This window comes from Anarhichas minor, unplaced genomic scaffold (assembly GCF_050575085.1).
Source record: "Anarhichas minor isolate MPS153535 unplaced genomic scaffold, ASM5057508v1 ptg000008l, whole genome shotgun sequence".
Classification (NCBI taxonomy): Eukaryota; Metazoa; Chordata; class Actinopteri; order Perciformes; family Anarhichadidae; genus Anarhichas; species Anarhichas minor.
The window spans coordinates 1245416-1267724 of NW_027466454.1; the positions used below are offsets into that span (position 1 = coordinate 1245416).

The 22309-nt window shown below is 40.1% G+C and overlaps 1 protein-coding gene across 2 annotated transcripts; it reads right to left on the reverse strand.

The window, feature by feature from the left end:
- Window positions 1-1225: 1225 nt before the first annotated feature.
- trappc11 (trafficking protein particle complex subunit 11) lies at window positions 1226-22003 on the reverse strand. Of its 2 annotated transcripts, XM_076086808.1 has the most exons (30): window positions 21644-22003; window positions 20769-20997; window positions 20345-20514; window positions 19337-19407; window positions 18951-19065; window positions 18520-18619; window positions 18340-18413; window positions 18082-18178; window positions 15190-15323; window positions 14553-14694; window positions 14054-14147; window positions 13827-13906; window positions 13169-13247; window positions 11824-11878; window positions 11308-11453; window positions 10562-10623; window positions 10213-10345; window positions 9753-9883; window positions 9088-9213; window positions 8804-8997; window positions 8509-8657; window positions 8242-8363; window positions 5548-5667; window positions 4957-5022; window positions 4468-4624; window positions 4177-4288; window positions 3590-3681; window positions 3260-3393; window positions 1728-1895; window positions 1226-1628 (listed from the first exon to the last, which is right to left on the reverse strand). In XM_076086808.1, the coding sequence occupies exons 2-30, from the start codon at window positions 20973-20975 to the stop codon at window positions 1584-1586; spliced, it is 3375 nt and encodes a 1124-aa protein (XP_075942923.1). In that variant the 5' UTR covers window positions 20976-20997; window positions 21644-22003; the 3' UTR covers window positions 1226-1583. The 2 variants fall into 2 exon arrangements, with proteins under 2 accessions (XP_075942923.1, XP_075942922.1); XM_076086807.1 differs by lacking the exons at window positions 20769-20997; window positions 21644-22003 and having other exon boundaries at window positions 19337-20178; window positions 20345-20455.
- Window positions 22004-22309: the final 306 nt, after the last annotated feature.

Here is a 22309-nt window from a genome sequence, read left to right on the forward strand (position 1 = left end):
AATGGAAATTTAGTAAAATAGAAATATTTCAATGAAAGCCGTATATATATATATATATATATATATATATATATATATATATATATATATATATATATATATATATATATATATATATATATATATATATATATATATATATATATATATATATATATATATATATATATATATATATATATATATATATATATATATATATATATATATATATATATATATATATATATATATATATATATATATATATATATATATATATATATATATATATATATATTTTAGTGCTGGGCAATTACAATTTTTAATCTCGATTAATCGCATGATTTCTGATAACTGTCAGAAATGAAAAGACTACGTAAAGTGCTTCATCCAATAAACTGAGAATGATTAGTTGTCTGCCATATATGGACCAGGAGCTTAAAGAAGAACCAAGTAGACAAGTAAGAATCGGGGCTTTTTTAGGGCTTGAGGCTCTTAAGTCTTCTGGACTTTAGGGGGTCTTAAGATCTTGAACACGTTTGAAGGTCTGATTGGGGTTTTGAACTTTTTACATTTAGTCTTTTCTTTTACATTACCCATTTTTGTAAACTTTTATCTCCTTTTATTGTAAAAAAAATAAATAAAATTTGTTTGTATTTTGTATCCGACCAAAGTCCAGTGTTGCTCATCTCTTCGTAGTCTCCTAAAGGTAAGAGAGCTCTTCCCCTGGGACGGGCTGACAGGAGTAATTAATCAGACATACACCACCCAGCGGGGAGTAACGGAGCCCCTCGTTCCTGGTGCGACTGATTTCAAAGAAAAAGCAGTGGCGTATATAACACTAATGACGGCTCTACTATAGCCAAGTGTGCCAGTAAACCATGACAGTGAGCCATCACCAATGTTATCAGCAACACCTGTGCTTTTCATGCCGCTGCCCGTTTATACTTCGGTCTTCTTGTTTCACCGACAACACCCCACACTTCATCACACACGCATTCACGTTTACATTACTGATGTTACTGACTGACACACTGCACAATGGTAACTATTGATTTATTTAGTTATAATAAATACCTTTAATTTAGCATCATCCCTTGTGTCCTTTCCATATTTGTCATATCCTAGGAGCCGGGTTATGACCACACCCATTCATACACTGATGGTAGGGGCTACCATGCAAGAGGCTACCTGCCTGCACTGTTAACAGTCATTATATAACATGAACATGGAACACAACTAGTTTACATCACTTCAATTTAATTAAACTTTCATCACATTACATGTTAATGTATTACACTTTACCCAAAATTTCATTTAGCTCACATCGGATTCATACATGATTTTCATTGTAAAATGATCATTAATCTATCAGTATATTCACCAGCCATCCTGCTCATCAAGTCATCACATTGACTCTGAACAAACAATTGTCTCCTGATGTTTTGTCAACCCATGGTTTTCCTGGTGTGTTTTTACAGAACAATGTCAAACAAACAAATAGTGTTAATATTGTCATCTGTGAGGAATCATACATCTAGAACAAGCTACACAACGTTGCTATGTTTTCATATTTACAGTTAACAGTTTGTGTGTTCTTCTCAAGCTGCAGCAATGGAGGCATCATCCAGCTGTCGACCCTGAGGCTGAGGAGAAAGGAAAAGACGATGCTGAATATGTTTACACATTCAGATAGCAATGACTGCTAACTCAGTGGTGCGGATAGGTTTCTGTGAGTGTGTTACCTTGACAAAGATGCGTTGGGGCAGGAAGCGTCTCAGTGTGTGTGTGTTGGCGGTCAGGCAGCGGGGCAGGCTGATGTTGAGCTGTGGTAGTGTTTGGTAACCAGCCATCAGTGGGTAATAGTTATACAGCATCTGCTGCTCTGTGCCCGGAAGGATACGCAGACGTACCTGCACACACACACACACACACGCACACGCACGCACACACAATAAATAACAGTAAAAACTGCAAATTCAAACCTGTAATTAGTCGTCGGTCTCCAATGAGAAGTGTTCATTTATACAATTTAAGTTAACGAAGGAGACTTTCTGACACATTTATAAAATAGAGCAATCTGTCCAGCACAACTTTCTACATGACATTAAACAGGTAAAGTATACAACTAAATACGTCACAATTGTCAAAAATCTTTTAGTTTTTCTGGAGATGCTGTTTATGGACATTTATTGACATGATGAACTTTAAATTAGAAATAGTTTCCCCGATATGATCAGTACAAACTCCACTAGCAACTAGATTCGGGAGACATTTTGAGGCAAAAGTGTGAACATGAACTTAACTAAACTTGAGGCTAATCTGAACCAAACTGAACTGTCACAGTTGACATTTTTTACTATTCTCAAATAATGTCAACTTTTCATTTTGGATTCCATAATCAGCTGTCTGTTTCTCACTCATATGTCATTGGTTGAAGTGTGCTGTAACATTTATTTTTCTTTTAACAGGTTTGGTTCTCTTTGGCTGATATGAATGCAATTACATGTCAACAACCTGTCTTGGTCTGATTGAAAGCTAATTCTGCTACGCTTCTGTGATGTTAGCTTGAATTCAAAAGCTAAGCTACATTTGTACTCGTCAGCTGATCATCAAGGAAGCAGCCTCTTCAGTGATCTGTAAAGGTGATGATGCAAAGTGTATGGTGACTGTGCTGAGAACCCCCACACCCCCACACTGGGTGGTTTTTGCAGGGCGGTTTTCTTTCTCACAAACTGATGACTTCATAATCAGTTTTTTTCTCAGATATGTAATACTTAATAACCTTAGTGTAGTCTCGTCATTCCTGTGGTTGTCCTCATAATACTACCCTCCCCCCCTCAGCTCAGTAAATACTTTGAAAGGTTTTTTACCTACGATGGCCCGAAAGCAGTCTTACAAACTGCTGTAGATTAAACTATCTAACAGTATATAAAGAAGTTAAAAGAGCTAAAATAAGTCAAATGCAAAATACACATTAATACAGCAGTAATATTAATCCAGAAACATCATATATAATAGCAATACACTGTCAGGGAACATTTTACTGCACAATGAGTACTTCTTACTTTAACCTGCAGTAGAGCATCACAGTGATATTAGTACTAAGTCAGTGTGACAAATAAACTGACAGGAACTAAAAGGCATCTTTGGTTCAGGTAAGTCACCACAGATGTAATCAGGAAACCTTTTCATTTCACGAAAAACTATTACTTTTGACCCGGCTGATTGAAATGCAGCTACATCACCCTTCACTTGAAAGGGAGCACCGTCGTACCTGTTTGAGTCCAGAGAACATGAAGGCATCAGACGGTTCAACGGCCATCTCCACCTCCTGCACCAGAGAGGTTCTGTTCTCTATGTGGTAGCGAACTGAAAGAGACTCTCTGACTCGCCCATATGACGGTAGCTCTACACCAAAACAAAGACATGTAGAAATAAGATGCCAACATACAACACAACTGACAACAGGAAAATTAATGATGGAAAATATAGAACATGTATGCATAGTGTGTGCAAACTAACTAAGTAACACTTGTAAGATCAGAGAGATAAACAGTCAGTTTACAAATGTGTACAGTGTGTTGTGTGAATTCCGGTGACTAACCAGCGTGGATGTAAAGAGGGACAGACTCCAGGATGACATGAGGTAGAGTGACTGCAGTCTGGATGAGGGGACTGTTTGCACTGGAGGACTTTCTGCAGGACAGAGTTAAAAAAAAGAGTTACAAATCTAATACAAATTACTAATAGAATTTAAAAAAAATTGCCACTTTTAATGTGGATGTCCAATCAGTATTAATGTTAAATGTAGTCAATTAACAATGACTTTTTACACTGGTATTACTTTTACTGAAGCACTTCTTCTACCACTGTGCTGTAGTTAACATTTAATCATGAACACATTGGTTTATAGATGTGAATGGTAATGCTTCTGATGCACGGATGGTACATGCCGACCATATCCTCTTCCACAGCTAATGCAGCTGCAGACGCCATCTGCATCTCTTCAGCGGTATACTAAAATAAATATGGCTGAATTTCTGAGTCAGCCTCACTACATTTACCATCAAAACTGATTAGCTATACACATGAAAGACGCCAGATTTGCCCTTTAAGAGTTTTACAAGCCGATTCAAAGCCACTAATGACCGCTCTCAAACTCCCAATGTCTGTTTATGTGTGTGTACATACCTCCTCCATGATATCAGGTACTGTCCTGTAGCTACAGTGTTATTGCTGTTGACCAGCGGTGGACACCGGAGACAGAAACACTCACTGGCACACTCGTCTGTCTGCAAAACAACTGGGGGGGACGAAAAAAAAGAAAAGAAGAGAGAGCGAGAGAGAAAGAGAGAGAGAGACACACACACACACACACACACAGTTGTAGTCATAGGATTTACATTTGGTTTTTTACAGCTTTGAATGTAAATGTAAATGTAAAATGTAAATGTAAAATGTAAATGTAACCTCATCAGGTACCTTCCTGTAGCTGTGACTGCAGCTGTGGTGTGTTTGTGTTCATAGTGAGCAGCTGCAGAGAAGAGGAGGCCAGCAGAAGAGGCCAGGGAGACGATGACAGGATGTCTGTCATCAACAGGAAGGGGATGTCCACCACCACTCGGTCCAGTGGCTCAAACTAATAATATAAATAATAATAAAGTCATAAAGTCTCACCAGCCATAATACCTGCTGCTGCACAACCACAATCTCAAGGCTGACTAACAATCGAAGCTATTTTTCAGTTCCCACTGAAGAGCATTTCTAAAAAATACTAATTGGAGTAAAATATACATGATCTGCCTGTTTAAAACTGTAAAGTGAAGACAAAACACATAATTACTGGTTTTAGAGTCAATTCAAAAGTTGTTGTGGCAGCAAACTGCACTAGAATATAAAAATATATGAAAACTAACAGCCCTCTGGCACACCTGCTTTGTACATAAACTAATAAAAGTATCAGCTACAGACCTTGGTGGACACAAACTTGACAGACACCTCAAATGGGACCACTGTCTCTATGGTAACAGTCTCATCCTGAAAGACAACAAGTGAAGAGTGAACCAAATGAAAAAAGCTGTGCGCATGTACAGTTGCACTCAAAGTTATTCAACCCCCATTGAACATTAGGTTTATTGGCAAAATTGACAAACTTTCAGCTGTTTTCAATAAACAACTCAAACAAGGACCATTTAAATAGCTCAACACAACTAATACTACAAGTGGTTTCTCCAAATTCAACACAAAATGCCACTTTTCATGACTACTGCAGTCTAAAGATGCTCGTCATGAAGGGGTTGAATACGTTTGAGACTGCAGTAGTCATGAAAAGTGGCATTTTGTGTTGAATTTGGAGAAACCACTTGTAGTATTAGTTGTGTTGAGCTATTTAAATGGTCCTTGTTTGAGTTGTTTATTGAAAACAGCTGAAAGTTTGTCAATTTTGCCAATAAACCTAATTTTCAATGGGGGTTGAATCATTTTGAGTGCAACTGTATAATTGAAACATGAAACACTATGCTAGCTGTCAGCTATGTCTGCAGGTCAGATGAGCTTCTCTACCTTATGACATTTGCAGACAATCTGACGTCCTTCCACTGTGGTGTCGATGCTGTAGGCCACATGGAACAGGAAGACCCTTGATCCAGTTGATACACACTTGACATATACGCATCTCTCCAACTGCAGGCACATCCCATACAAGAATGAAATAGTAAATGGTCAATGGACTGTATTTGTATTTCTCTTTTCTAGTCTTCTGACCACTCAACGCTCTTTAACACTACATGTCATCATTCACCCATTCATACACGAATGACAGGGCTACCATGTAAGGTGCCACCTGCTGTAATGGTATTTTTTTACGCAGTATATATTTCTACTCAGTATATTGTATTCATGCATAAGTCATTTTGCTCTGAACTTAGTTGAAATTCACCGTGTCTCTGTTGTGCAGAAGAAGAGTTCTCCCTTGCCTGTTCACAAAGATAACTAACTGTGTTCTATGAGAAGGTTCCAGCACCAAGGCCTTTGGGCTGCTTGTTGTTCATTGTTGTTCCTATCAGTCTGAGACCAAAAGTCTGAGACTGAAATGTCTGTAACATTGGCCATCGGCCCCCACCTTTGTTCATTCTGTGTAAAGAAAGCTTGTTGTCTTTTTTCTTGGTTCTTCCCAACTGAGACTGTACGCATTCTGTTGTGACGATTGAACCTTCTCTGCGCAGAGAATAAATACTTAAAAGACAACCCAGGGTTCATACACATTTTGACCAATGGATTTCCATGGCTTTAAACCAAATTTCCATGACCAAACATTTTGTGAAATCTCGGTGTATACATGAAAAAGTGAGAAAATGTATTTAAACTACCAATGAGAATTCCAAAGCATACAGTATACCTTAAATGACACAAACGAATGAGACAATAGTTTGATTAAAAGAATAAACATTTATAAATATACTCTGGTTGACACTGACACATCAATAAGAGCTTTAGTAGGTAGTAGCATCCAGCTAGTGCACACATTGCTTTCCCTTTTGTAGTGCAAATGTTTCATTGAACCCTGTTACTGTACGGCTTCATATTAACTTCCACTGTTACTGTACAGCTGTTGGAATTGTGGCCTATCTTCTATTTGCAATTAATATGCATTCAATCCAGTTCAATTATTTAAATGAAAATGATAATCTACTCTGGCTAAAGTAGCTTATCAAGAGTAAAATAATAGCTAATCTATACACACCTCTGCATTAGCAACCTGCTGAAATGAAGGTACAGGCACCTTAACACTCTCATTACTTCAGGGTTCTTGAGAGCAACGTGGGTCTGTTGGTACACTGGCTGTGGTCATTACAGTAAACAGTGTGAACAGTGTGATGAGAGGGCATGTGAGCCCTTGTTGCTGTAGTTCATCTCCTTGGAGCAGAAGCTGCATTTAGCATACCCTGCCTTATCAATGTATTTAAAACACTGTGACGGCAGGAAGCTGTACTCACGTCTGTTTAGACCTCCACCTTTATCCAGGCCCAGCTCCACTCACAGCTCAGCCCTGCGTCAAGCTGCGCTACACAACCAGCCTCCTCTCCCTGAAGCTCTTTGACCTCATCATCTCATCAGTATCTGGGCCTCATCATCGTGGTCATGAAAGTTATTCCGACCAAGAAATCGCCTCATTCTACTTTGAGTTAAACAAAACAACCTGCAACCAGATGCGCCGGTGTTCCGGTGTAACGTTAACGAGTGACCGCGTGAACTGAACCGCACACCGGAACACGGGAGGGCTGCATGTTTAATCACGCTACGTTTTTTCCTCCTCAATCGCGATAATGATGAACGTTAACAGTCGACAAAGTTCCGCATGCAGTGGACGTTAACTTAACCCAGCAAGTATGAACGGTAACGGAACATAACGGAACTTAAACTTTAACGGAGGGAAATGAAGACGCTGTACACATCTGAACGCTGATTGGCCAAGACTCGACCCATCACAGATGTTCTATTGCGAAGATCACGACATCACCTTTTCTCCTCGTCTCACTCCAATCTGAGAAACGCTGGCTGGCAACTCACCGTAAATGAACGACATGAAAATATGAATATAACACATTTCCATGACTTTTCCAAAACTTTGGGGATTTTATTTTTTTCAAGCACTTTTCCAGGCCTGGAAATAACCATCTTAAAATTCCATGACTTTTCCAGGTTTTCCATGACCGTACGAACCCTGACAACCTCTGGTTTTTGGTATTATGTATTTCAGCAGTAAAAGTAAAAGATATTTACCACCACACTGCCCATAAGGACTCTATCTAACATGTATACTACATTGACACATCGTAGGCTACGGGAGCTATTTGGGGTTAGGTGTCTTGCCCAAAGACACATGGACTAGTGGAGCCGAGGATCAAACCGATCCTCTGATTGAAGGACGACGCTGCTCTCTGAGCCACAGTGGCCCTGAATTACTACTTTTCACTGTGGAGAAGGTAAGGCAGGTGTATATATGAGGAATATACAGTGCAGAACATGTTGTGATTCCTCATTCTTCAGTCAAATATTGTGGTCTTAGTGGGTTTCAATGGAGACATTTTTGTTCCTAAGGATCTCAGTGCATTTCGGTTAGACAGTTTATTATAGAAGCTGAGGTTGAACTTCCAAAATATGCAACAACATAGCCTCATTTATCCCAAAAATGGAATTAAAAGGCCCAAAATGTCCCTAGGGAGGCATAATGGTTCATTTTGAATGTGTGTGTACCTTTGCTCCTGGTTTCAGATCTCCTAGAGGAACGTCAGGGAGCAGGGCAGGTGCAGTGTCATCACAAACCTTTGAGCCATCGAGTGTCACATGGGTGGTTTGGCCTAGATTGGCATCCTGACCTGGACAGACCAATCAAGAAACACAAAACCAGAAACTAAATGACCTTGAATACGTTTGAAATGCAAGCAGTTTTCCAATTTCAAAAGCTAATTTAGCTGCAATATATTAACTTTTATTCTTTATAAGTTTGAAATTTCAGTGTACCTGGTTTGAGGCCAGCTGTCAGTTTGACATCCTTTGCCACAACCCCCTCCTGTGATTGGACAGTGAGGTTGATGCAGTACATTTCATTGTTGAGTGCAGGAGGCTGGTGGCTCAGCTGAACAGAAATCTTTGGGACTCTGGAGATGATCCTAAACAACAAACAGTAGCGAACACACAAAACCCTTCAAACTTCTGTTGACTTCAGTGGAGATAAGATCTGATACTGTAACTGACAGATGATATAATAACTTTTACAGGAATACTGGGGTAGTACTGTGCCTGAACAAAGCCTTACATGGTACTGGGCTGCATGGCCATGATGTCCCAGTCCAGCTCTTGACGTGCCTCCACACCCCGCCCCCATCGGCGTGATGACCTGCTAGCCTGCAGGGCTTCATGGGTAGAGGCTGCATCTCCACCTGCCCCTCTCCAGCTCACAAACACACATCGGCCACTGTCACTGCCCAGCATCAGCTCAATACCGGTCATCTAAAGGTGCATAACCAAAAACATACACAGTCAGTGACCATCTGTTTCTCTCCGTCACGGACAGACAGACAGACAGACACACACAAACACCTCAATCTTCTTGCCAACGTCTTCGGTCTTCGCTACAAAGCTGAAGTTGTGGCATTTGGTTTTTCCTGGCAAAAGGCTCATACTCTCCTGACCTGCAGACTCCACCACACACCACTGGTTGTACTCCTGCACACACACATGAAACATCATTGTTTCAGTCAACATTTTCTATTTCTCAAAAATGGGTTAGAAAACGGGCCTGTGACTTAGGTAACCACTGGCAGTGTTGTACATAGAAGATGCTCATGTTTGCTTTCAGTTCCGTAGAAGTGCACACTTAAAGTGATATTGAATTTTCAGGTGTCTACAATGCGTTTTGCTGCTGCCCCTATCCACAGTGCAACATCATTTGCTCCTGTCCTGCTACTTCTCCAAAGTGGAAGTGTGCCGACTGCCATCTACTGTAGGTCAAACACTGATGATGGAGAAATACCTCTTAAAACCCTCTTCAAAAAATCCCAACTATCTCATAAACACCAACTAAAATCAGTAACTGCTGGAAAACAGAGTTGGATCTATTATTATTTCCAACCATAACTAAAAGTTATTTTGAAGATGTTTCTTATGTCTTGTTTGTGTAGTGGAAATCCAACAAAGAAATCCAATGCCTGATGCTGGAGAAAAGAAATATTTTCTGCCTTGTATTACATTTGGGTGGAGAGTACCTGGTTACTGAGGCTGACAGCCAGCTTGTTGAAAGATACAGGATGAGGACAGTCGGCTTGGAGGAAAACCTGGAGTTGGATGGGCTGGTCTACATGGAAACTGGGAGACTGGAACCTGGCCTTACACTGAACTGGAGTCAGAGAGAGAGAGTTTGAAACCATATCACCATATACTCTTAGAAATACAAGACATATTAGAGTACTTAGTGCTTGTACTAGTGTTCCTCACAGAACATTGCTTTAGGAGATTATCAGCCTCATGCTTGAAGCTTTGAATGCTTGAGGCCTTCATTTGAATTTCCCAAAAAGAAAAACAAATCCAATTGTTTAAAGTATGACAAGAGTAAGAGCATTACTCTTCATGTACACGGTGAACATTGCAGAGAGTAAAATACAGTTTTTAAATGTGAACAGTTACGTGGAGTGAATGGTTGACTTTGAGTGATTGTGTGTTACTCACTGAATGGGACGTAGTCCTGCACTTCTATAGTGAGATCATTTGATCCGGACAAAGCCATGCGGTCGCTCCACAGCGACCTGGCTGCACCGTCAGAGGACGGATCACACTCTGGCTCGGCGTCAGGGACTTCATTCTGAAAACAGAAAGACAATTCAAATATGTATGAATGAAATTAAATGTCAAATGACGCCTACTATTGCATTTAAATCATACCTTAACTGCAAATAGTCACATTCTGACATGGCTTAGTGACATGCTAGTTCTTTGATATTGCTTGAATCCACTGGATGGCTATTTGATTTGCTGAGCGAGCATGTTGTGTTGGGCCGGTTGCTATCCTTCTACTCACCATCAGGACTTGGATGAGATTCTTCTCAATCCTCATCTTTTGTTCCTCCTTCAAGGTTGAAGCTAGAAGACAAGACGACTAAACAATTACCTCTTCTACCATATATCTTTAGAACTGTTGGGTTCTGTGGTGAAATTGAATGCATAATATTTATAAATCTTGGGATATCAACGTAGTCAACAATCAGATGGCAGATCCGTCCCACATAAGCACTCAACCTGTGGGGTGAACCCTTTAGGATTTTGCAGCTAAGGAACAGACAGGAAGTAGTATTTGGCCAAAAACCCCAACACAGAACAGGTTCTTCCAATTACCAAATTAAATGTTTTATAGGACCAATTACTTGTTGTGTTTTGTTGTTTACTTATTCTACTTGATGAATTGTTCTTATGTGTTTTAGTGTCAAGTTCAACTAGTAAACATCACATATCACTCATGAGTGGTCTCATTTTTGAAAAGAATAGCGTAAGCCATTAATGATCAATCGTATCAAACAGACATTTCATTGTAATTTAAAGGCATATTGTTTGCACTTAATGCGATACTATTCTCCCCAAAACAAAAACAACACTGGTCAAGTAAGGCCCCTGACTATGGCAATCTCATCAAAATACAACAGAAATCTATCAAATATAATAAAATGGACAGTTTGTATCATCGATAAAGTAAACAGTGTAACCTCCTTCATGCCAGAAGTAAACGACATTGATTGGCTTAGAATCGCTCAGGTTACCCTTCTTGCTTACCTCTGCCCAGCAGCTCCATGCAGTATATGATGTAGTCTTTAACACTGGCCATCAGATAAGCACAGCGCAGAGCGGTGGTCAATATGGCGGTCAGGAGGCCCCACCATCGCTCTGTGCGATAGTCGCACATCACATAGTCCAACAGCCTGATGCAAACACACACACACACATGCAAATACTCATATGCTGCATACAAACACAGATTAAGGAAACAATCTCACTGTAACTCTAGATGTTAATAGTTCTGTTTGGAAAGTAGATTTGGTCTACTCAAGACTGGCTCATCACCCATTAGCATCCAGTTTCCACACAGAGGGTATATATTCCATCTGTGGAATATACTAACCTGAATTCAAAAAGTGTGTATTTTTCTCTTTTATGACAAACTGTGTAATGCATGGCTGACACTTTGTGTGAAGTATCACTTTAAGGTTACTTAAAGACTTTTTGGAGCACGTACATGAAAGTCAGAGAGTGGAATTGTCCTTTACAAGTCCAGCATGTGTTTGGACTTACTTAAGGGCTTTGGTGTAGTCTTTAGCATGGTAGTATTCCTCTCCCATCTGCACCACTGCAAAGGAGACAAAACGACACAAACACTGTGTGTGACAAGGTTAAACATTTAAGGTAAAGTATAACCCTTGTGCATCACTAGGGACAGTTTAGATTGTTTGTATTGAATTGTTTTGGACCATTATGGCTGTGTTTATCCATATGGAAGACATTTGGCTAGGATGTGAGTTTTGTTAAGTTTTTTCCAATAAGTCTATAATAAAACCAAAATACAGACACCCAGGGCCTTAAGACAAAAATGTGCCCATTGAAACCCCAAGGCCATTTCAGCATAAAATTATGCATTCTATTACATCTGGCTTTCAAACTATAGCGCTGGTTTCAAGATTGTAGTTTTTACTGGTTTTTACCAGATTGAGACATTTTTGCATGTTAGTTCTTTGACGTAACATACATGCTATTTTCCTGGTTTCTGTTAGGGTTATTGCTGCTGTATTATGGAGCAATGCATCCAAATCAATGTTGTTTCTAATCATTGACAATCAAAATCTCCCAAGCATTGTTTTCATAATAACAACAGTGGTATTACAAACAGACATTTAAAAAGGTTTACATTTCTGAAAATAAATGAATACTTGAAGTCAGAACTCATACACACTTTTAACGATACATTTCCATAACCTTTCCATGACTGTGAGGCAAATATTCATCACCATACAGTCTCTGAAATGTCTGCGTGTATATGAAAAAATTAAGAATATAGAATTTACCACAGTACATCTAAAATAATAATAAAAAACAAACTATGGCTGGCGGGAACAAAAGCTGGCTTGTGTCTTCATATGACATGAGGCCACATATGGCTCCTCTAGCAGATATCAATGTCAAGTAAGCCAGAAGGCAGATCCTGGTCTCTCTCAAGCCACGTCTTAAGTTACTTGTCCAAGTGCAGACCTGGCATTGCACTAATTTACATGTCTTCAAAAAGTACAAGCTGCAACTCAGGTTGGAGGCTTTAGTGACATAACTGATCTGAAGGATGCTTTGATGACCTCACCTTAATAAGTGGTCACATAACCGACAATTTGCATGTCCTACGTGGTACACCAAAGCCTCAAAACGTCTACCTGATGAGTGCAGGTGTTTACGTCTACATGTACAAGGCTGGAAAATGAGAATGCATCAATAGTCAAACTCACTATAAAATACAAACAGCATTTACAAGAAGAATAACATGTAGTGCCTTCAATAACAATGAAATCTAACACTCATTTTGTTGTAGCATCCTTTGGAGGCACTGGAGGCCGTAAAAGGACTGTGGACATTAAAAGAGCACAATGATACTCACTGAGGTGACTCTTCATTCGAGGGCATTTGTACTTCTTAAACTGGGCGACAGCGTTACTGAGAAGTGCTATTATCAGCTCCTGTTGGGGCAGAGACAGTGAGAGGTAACATTTTTAATATGGGACTGTGATGACAGCAGGAGGTGCATCGTTCTGAAGACTGGAGCATTTTGTGTTGAAGGTGCTGAAAACAACTCGTTTCTCAAATTTGAAAACATTGCTACTGTGATACTTTCCTAGCATAAAAGCACACCACAAAACTGACCATCTCTCCTCTGCTGTTGACTCAGTATGTAAACACACACCCACACAACTACAACACTATTTCAAGCTTGGGTTAAAGAATTATCTACGAGAAGGAATTTAAAGCTACTTTGTTTAAAATTTGAAATATTATTATTATTTCGAGTTTGGCGCCCTCCAGTGGTGGCATTAAAAAAAGACACTGTGGCAAATGGCAATGCAAACCATTACACAGAAATTGCACACATTTTCACAGAAATTTACTTATTTTCTACAAACAAAACCCATTAGAATAATTTTAAAATAATGCTATAATCATATATAAATGATAGAACTAGTGTATTTGAGATGCATGCCTTAAAGCAAAGGGACAATGAAACCATGAGTTACAATTTGACCACAGCTGTGAATTCTTACAGAATGTGGTACATCTCTCTCTTTGATCTGCAGGGCCAAAATCCCTGTCTTCTCCTTCTCTGCATCTGGAGGTTCAATACCTGGAAACAGCACAGAAACCATGCTTTACCCATACATGTCTAACACTGTCAGAGACACTTGACTGGATGTCATGATGCAATGCTAAAAAATGTGTCATCCAACACTTTTTTAATTGGACATTAGACAAACTGTGTGTGAGAACATACTCTGGTGTCCTTGTCTCCATGGTCTCTGGCCATAGAAGTCCAGTCCCCCAGTGTGGGTGTCCCCTGGTTCGGAAGAGGGATGAGTCGCTCCAGCCTAGAACAACCAACCAATCAAATGAAACCATTAACTGGTGTTTTATGGGAAAGATAGTACATACAAGCTTCTTCATAGAAACTATTATTCATTCAGGTTTAACGTGGTGAATATTATTGGCTTTTTTGCAACTTGATTTATGAAGATTCTATTAAGATTTTATCTTAAGACTCAGCACTTACTGTTACTACAACAGAAAATTGTGTTTTTTAAATTCTTTACACAACTATTTCTGTCACTCTTTATGCAAATAACCTTGTGCAGCATTATGAATGTCTTCCAAGGAGAGACTGCACTTATCATGTCTCCCCTCTCTATGACGGCTGGCTGTTTGCATCAGGTATAAACCTTTGATTTCCGACATCGTCCTTAGAGAGGTAGTAACAGTAGCTGTAGCTTTATCACCTGACAAAGCTGCTGTGCCTGTTGTTTCCTGTCCTGGCTGTAACAGGCAGCTTGTTGGTAGTAGAAACCAGGGTTCTGGGTCTGGATGGCTGTCAGACCCAACTTTATGGCTTCATCAAACAGCTCACCAAACGACTGGAACCTGTGAGGAAGCAAAGGACATTCTACAGTAGATGTACACGTCTGTCTCCATCAGGCATAAAGATCAGTCCCCAGTACAACATGACTAAGAACTCGATGGAAAATCGATGGAGGAAAAAATAAAAATACTTTTGCATTCTCGTGAGAAAGTTCTGCGTTCCCTCGCATTTTTTTAAAATTTATTTAGAGTCCCTATGACAGCTACAGTAGCTTGGAAAATAGCAATATGGGGCACAGAATTTGATTAACTTCGTGTTTATCAGACCACAAATGAGACAAGAACTAGCTAGGTACACACTGCGGTCCCTCCGCCTCACTCCCCATCGCTAGAATACTACACTAATTTAGCAACTGGGATTCAGCCAGTGTAAACCCCAGCAAGTATTGTCAGAGTACTTTTTTCAGTCATGCAGCCAAGTAAATAAAAACCTATAATTGAAGTTTTAATAACTTCAACATGTTAAACACAGGGTGTGATGAAGAGTGTGTATCTTACTGTTTAGACATCCATGCAGCGTGCTCAAAGGCCAGTTCAGCACTGCCGATCTTCTTCTTACACAGGTCAATGTGCTTCCTAAACTGGGCAATAGCATCTAGAGGAGTGTTATGCTGGAAACACAGACGACATATCTAAAGAGAAAAAAAAAAAGAGAACAGCAATTTAGAGAGAGAGGAAAAAGGAATGACAGCTCTTTCTTACAGTTTCAAGGTAAAGGTGTGAACATTATCTAAAAATAGCATACATTTAAACTGATATTGATTCTTTAGGTGGCTAATATGCATTTTGCTGCTGCCCCTGGCCATAGCAGTACATTGCTTTGCTCCCATGCTGGTACTCCTGTCTGTTTCTCTAAACTCGGGGCATGCCAATCATCATATACTGTGGGTCAGTGGGTCTCAAATGGGGGTACGCGTACCCCAGGGGGTACGTTAGATTTAAAAATATATATATATATATAAAATTAGCATCCATTCAAAAATCCTTTAAAAATAGTTAGTATTCAATATAATATAAGTGTAAGTTCATGAACAGAATTTTATATTCAGTAGGCTATTCAATTTCATTATCCCAAAAACCCAGAGTCTCCCCCATACCAGGATGGTTTGACCCAACCTGGCACACGCCACCTGTCATCACCTGTCAATCACTGCCGCCATGAAAAGTCAAACAATGGAGTCGTGGTTGAAGCGAAGCAGCAATGCTGCTGAAAACACGGAGGGACAAGTGACAAAGAAGGCGAAACCAGAGCCGGCACTATTCCGTCAGTATTCAGAAGAATATGTTTTAATGGGATTTACGCCCACGAGTTGCAACCCACCCAAGGCTTTGTGTTTTTTTCTGTGGGGAGAGATTAGCCAACAGTAGCATGAAGCCAGCACATCTTCAGCGGCATCTCAAGACAAAACATGCAAGTCATGTTGGTAAGCCACCTGAGTTTTTTTAAGAGGAAACTTTCTGAATTGCAGAAGCCTCCACGACATCAGCCAAAGCCCTGGAGGCCGCTTATGTCTTTGCTCATAGCTAAAGCCAAGAAACCATTCACTATAGCCGAAGACCTGCTCCTTCCAGCCGCTGTTGTGCTGGCTGAGACCATGCTGGACACAAACGCAGCGGAGAAGTTAAAGACTGTGCCTTTGTCAAATGACTCTGTGAGCCGCAGAGTAGATAAAATGGGAACAGACATTGTCGAGCAAGTTGTGGGAAAACTTAGCGACTCTTTTTCACTCCAGCTGGATGAATCCACAGATGTCAGTGGAAATGCACAACTTGTTGCTTTTGTGCGATACATCAATACTGACGACATTTATGAGCACATACTATTCTGCAAAACTTTGGAGGGAAATAACAGGAGAGGACATTTTAATGTTGTCAACACCTTCTTCTGTGAAAACGGCATGAGCTGGAAATCTTGCAGCAGCATCTGCACAGACGCAGCAGCATCAATGACGGGCAGCGCGAGAGGACTTGTAGCGCGATTTAAAAAAGAAAACCCCGACGTGAAGTGGACTCACTGTGTCATACACAGGGAAGCATTGGCGTCCAAGAAAATGAGTCCTGTGTTACATGACGTTTTGAACGACAGCATCAAAGTGATCAACTTCATAAAGTCAAGACCAGGTAATGCACGCCTGTTTCGCCACCTCTGCTAAAACATGGGAGCTGAACACACACAGCTGCTGCTGCACACAGAAGGAGAATACTCAACCGGCTGTTGGAATTACGATCTGAAGTACACACCTTTCTGATGGAACACAGATCTCCCCATGCCACCTTGTTCCAGGACACAGACTGGCTTGCAAAGCTGTGCTATCTGGCAGATATATTCAGCAAACTGAACGAACTGAATATGTCTCTGCAGGGCAAGGACACCAGCATTTTAAACCTGTATGACCAGGTGGGTGGCTTCCTGAAGAAAGCAGCGCTGTGGAGAAGGGCCTGTGCACAGGGGGATCTCACCTGCTTTCCTCAGGTGGATGATTTTCTCTCTAGTGAGGATGTGGACAGAGCTCCACTCGGTCATAGTGGGACATTTGACCAACTTGATTCAAGATTTTCATTCCTACTTTCCTGACATGGAGGAGAAATCTGCACAGCTGGATTGGGTGAGAACCCCATTTCTCTTGTCCGAAGCCAACGGAAGCAAGCTACCTGTCACTTATCAGGAAAAACTCCTGGAAGTGTCATCTGACCGTGGCCTCCAGATGAAGTTTGCCACATCCACACTCACACAGTTTTGTGTGTGTGAAGCAGGAGCACCCTGACCTGGGACAGACAGCTTTGGAGCAGCTACTACCCTTTGCCTCCACATATTTATGTGAGGCCTCCTTCTCTGCAATGACTGTGATCAAAACAAAGCAAAGAAACAGACTGTGCCTGGAGAAGAGCTTGATCACAGCAGTTGCCTCCCTGCCACCAAGACTGACAAAGATCCTCAGTGAAGCACAAGTTTCTCACTAAAATGTAAATGCAAAAGCACTCAGTTCAATGCAACAATGCAATCTTCAGTGTTGACAGTTTAATAAGTGAGACACTGATGGCACAGCGCTGTGTGTTACATATTTTTTCAACCAAGCACTTTGCGCTGGTTAGGGGGTACTTGGCTGAAAAAATATTCCACAGGGGGTACATCACTGAAAAAAGGTTGAGAACCACTGCTGCAGGTAATACACTGACTTTTCTAAGTACCTCATACAACCCCAACACATAAACGCTGACTATTTGATTCATTAGTTGAAAAGCCCCTGAGTTGAATCCCATTTCTCAGGATCTCATCTTTGTTATCTTCTGGCTGATATGCATGGCCCTAACTCTTTCTGAGATATCTGGTCACAGGCATGTGATGAGAGGATCATTTTCACAACTACAAACCGACAGATGGAAATGTACCTTATAGTTGATGAATCCTGCCATAGTTTTGATCTCCAACATGTTGGTCTCGTGGGCCCTGAGCTCATGAACAAGACTGTATGCAGTTCTGTAGTACCTACAAAAACAAAATAAGAGATACGGCTGGAATACAACATATAGGTCTACCTGTGTCTATACTACCAGCAACCTTAAAAATGTAATGCTTCCGAATCTTTTTTTTTGTTCAAGTTCAAGAGTATCATTGTACCCATTACGAGTCTATAGGCTCAGACTTACTTGAGAGCATTCTGGGTGTCCTGTTTCAGCTCACTGAAGAAGGCAATTTTAAACTGGTGTCTGACAAACAGCAGCTAGGAACATCAGAGAGATGAAGAAGAGAAGAGGAAGAAGACAGTGTAAGGACAAGGCATTTTAAAGTATGTGTGTGCGAGTGTGTGTGCGTGCACGCCTTCCTACCTGATGTGTTGTCTTGTTGAGGAACTCTTTATGTGATTTGACTCGACGGATCTCAGTGTAGTAGTAAGTCTGAGCATGTTCGTAGAAAGCATTCTCCAACCTACAGAATCACAAATTCTGTTTAATAAACACACAATGTTTCGAAGAGATTTCAAGGTATTTATTTGCTGCATGTTTGACATGCATTGGTTTCATTTTAGAGAGAAGACTGCACCATGTTGAAAGAGCTGTCAATGTCACAAAATAATAATCCATTTCCACTACGTGGCAAGTGTATTCAAAACTGCATATCAATCATGTAATAAAAACATCAACTTTAATTGGAGAGCCAAATGTCAATGTCATTTGGACAATTAGTTCATAGATTGCAAAATATCTATCTACATCGATATGTATTAAAAATGTTTATATGGCATTAGTGAATTAACTACCTTATAATGTAGCCCACTAAGTGGTCGGTGTGTGGCAGTACGAAGAGACTCTTGCCAGACAGATCACAGGCATTACAAAGAGTTGCTGCTCTCTCTGATGCTACCAGGTCCTCTCCTGTACAAAGAAGAAAATAAGTGATGTTTTGGGAGGAAAAAGAAACTGGAAACAGACAGCATTTGGCTTAGGTTTGGTTGAACACTTTAAAGTTGCTGCCTAATGTTTAACGCTTTTTAAAAATACGTTTTCCAGTGACCTTTGTGCGTACAGCACAATTTTGTACTGCAGAAAGAGAGGCAAGAATATACTGAAGATACACGTTAATACTTATGTGGATGAGATATGACACATTTGCATAACTTAAATATGATTCAGTAGAGAACTTTACCTGGTGGTAGAGGAGTTTTCTTCTGGATTAGAACCACAGCTACCTTGGTGTTCCTGCCCTGAAGACTGGTCCTAAAGACAAACGCAACACATATGACTGCAGAGAAAATTGTTCCAGACTCCAGAATTCTGTTTTTGTATTGCGTTTCTTGCGTAGCATAAAGATGTTTTGCGTTTTTTGCGTAGCATAAAGATGTTTTGCATTTTTTGCGTAGCATAAAGATGTTTTGCGTTTCTTGCGTAGCATAAAGGTGTTTTGCGTTTCTTGCGTAGCATAAAGGTGTTTTGCGTTTCTTACGTAGCATAAAGGTGTTTTGCGTTTCTTGCGTAGCATAAAGGTGTTTTGCGTTTCTTGCGTAGCATAAAGGTGTTTTGCGTTTCTTACGTAGCATAAAGGTGTTTTGCGTTTCTTGCGTAGCATAAAGGTGTTTTGCATTTCTTGCGTAGCATAAAGGTGTTTTGCGTTTCTTGCGTAGCATAAAGATGTTTTGCGTTTCTTGCGTAGCATAAAGATGTTTTGCGTTTCTTGCGTAGCATAAAGGGATGTCAAGAGCTGATCTGCTGGATAGTTTTAGCTCTATGAAACCCGGTCCATTCCAAATGCTTTTCTTGATTTTTCCAGGTATGACAGCTGTCAAAAATGCTTTCACTACAAAAGTCACTGAATACTGAAACAAGTTTTGGAAAAATTGAATAAGAAACAATTTTAACTATATAACAACAACAGTCTTCTGGCAGCGTTGCATGATCTATCATTTATTTAGCGTTATGTTGTAATTTTTTGTAAATGGAAATGGAAGTTGATCTGAAAAACAAATGCTGAAAATCCATGACAAGTGTTATCTGATGAAAAAAAAAAACATCAGAACAACTACATACAGAGTACATAAAACAGTTCAAATGGACCAAATCATGGCTGATCAAACAGAAATCAGAAGCATCTACCTGCTCTCTCGCTGCTAGTCACCCAATAAAACCCTTTCTGAAGGCAAATAACATGTACTCCTACCTGACAATCTCCACTTTAGTTGCACATTCAGATTGTTTCTCTTTCCACTGTGGGTCATCCCAGTCCAGTTCGTAGAATAGAACAACCAGAGCTGGTACCAGGTTCAGATGTTTATTCATCCAACCTGTTTTCAGGATGCCTTTAGGGATGTACCACTCATAGGACGTTCGCTAGACAGGCAAACAGAGACGATAAACTGTTCAGAAAAAAAGGTATACATACTTGACTGCAACACTGATCTCAGTGAATACTTCACAACTCTTTTTGTGATTTGATGTTTTTCCACATCTTAGCACTGGCGCAGTAATTTGTGAGTGAGCATAATGAAAACTGAAACTGTGTTCGAATTCCTTGTCATAGGTTGGGCTTTTTGGGATATCATACTGTCTTGATGGACTTCTAGATCTCTCTATCCACTGCTCACCTTTGTACGACATTTGGGGTATTCATGGTCTCCTGGAAGGACTTTGAAAGAGATAGGAACTCTGTCAGCTCGCCGGTTGGCGCAGAAGGCATCCCAAATGGCCCGGTGCACGGCATTGTACACCACATCCAGACCAGTTAGAGCAACAAAGGCCATGGGCCGACAACATAGCTCTGGAGGAAGCTCCCACTGGGAACCTGCCATCATGTTGGTTTAACAAAGGATACACCTGCACAGGACAGAGCAACAGAAACATCTTCAAGGGAAACACATTTTCTTGGATTCTTACACTGTACCAAATACCCTAGTACAGTGAGGTTATAATGTATCTTAAATTAGCAATAATGCTGAGAGATTTTCTACCAGAATTCTATTGATTTTCTGTTTCTACATTTTGTGGTAACTGTACAAGGTGGTTTTCAAAAAATTGTGTTTGACTAATTTACATTTCTTGACATAAAATGTATTTTGTGCATGTATCATTACGGAATTTCAACACATAAGCCTCATCGAACAACCAAGCATTAACAGATTTATCGATATCAACCTGCAGGTCACAAGACTTGAAGTTTAGCCGTAGCTAACGCAGAGTAGAGTTAAGCTAAGTAACGATAGGTGCCAACAGTGACAGTTCAGTTGTTTAACGTTACTTCGTGATGACTGAAGCTCGACTGTTTCTTGGGGAGAATAACTAAGTTAGTATATCTAATACATATGCAAATTTACTGTAACGTAAATTCAAGAAGCGGGTGACAAAATTATTTGCTATCAAAGTAAATACAAAACCGTTCAGATAAACGCGGAAGTGACATGATCTAACTCTGCTACAGCTACTGGCACTGATGAAATAGATGACGTTACATTAAACAACATACCTCAGTTGCATTACTTCATGTGAATTGGTAACGTTGTTAGGTACTGCTTGGATGAATTCGCTAAACTAGCTGCACTTCATAGGCTGGGGACTGTCTATAGAGGTTAGCGTTAGCTTAACATGTAACGCTAGCTAGTATAGTGGGCGAGGTTGCGAATCCAACGCCCAAAAAACGTAAATGCACTTTTAGGTTTCGGCTGCCTGGCCACGTTTTACCAAAGCCCCAGCGCTTGTTACCGTTCGACGGCTAGTCGCCGATGTGTCAAAGTCGACGGAACGATAAATAGCTAATTTAGCAGCTGTTGCTGAAGCAACAACAAACTAGCTAGTTAGCTAACGCTACCAGTTGCGGAACTTGAAACACATCCGGTTCGATTTTTCAAAATGAAATACTAACGTTATCTCAAAACTATTTGCAAATGAGTACATACATTTTTACTTAAACAATAAAGGCATATGATGATAAAATAATCCCAATAATGATGATGATAATTGTAATTGTAACACTGATAGAATTCCAACCCCATGTGACGATTTATTGGTTAAAATTACCCCTCTGAAATTGTTATCCCTTCAATAACTGACCCCATTAAAATATGCTAATCATTATCGATATAATGTAAGGATTAAGGATAGCATACCCCTAGTTTGTTCATTTTGTCTTTGT

Excerpts from the sequence above, each read along its gene's own strand:
- trappc11 (XM_076086807.1), bottom strand. The coding sequence starts at position 19,814 with ATGCTACGCAAGAAACGCAAAACACCTTTATGCTACGCAAGAAATGCA. Across the intron at positions 19,066-19,336 it reads GAAAACTCCTCTACCACCAG|GAGAGGACCTGGTAGCATCA; the intron begins GTAAAGTTCTCT and ends TTCTTTGTACAG. Across the intron at positions 10,346-10,561 it reads ATCTCATCCAAGTCCTGATG|AATGAAGTCCCTGACGCCGA; the intron begins GTGAGTAGAAGG and ends TTCTGTTTTCAG.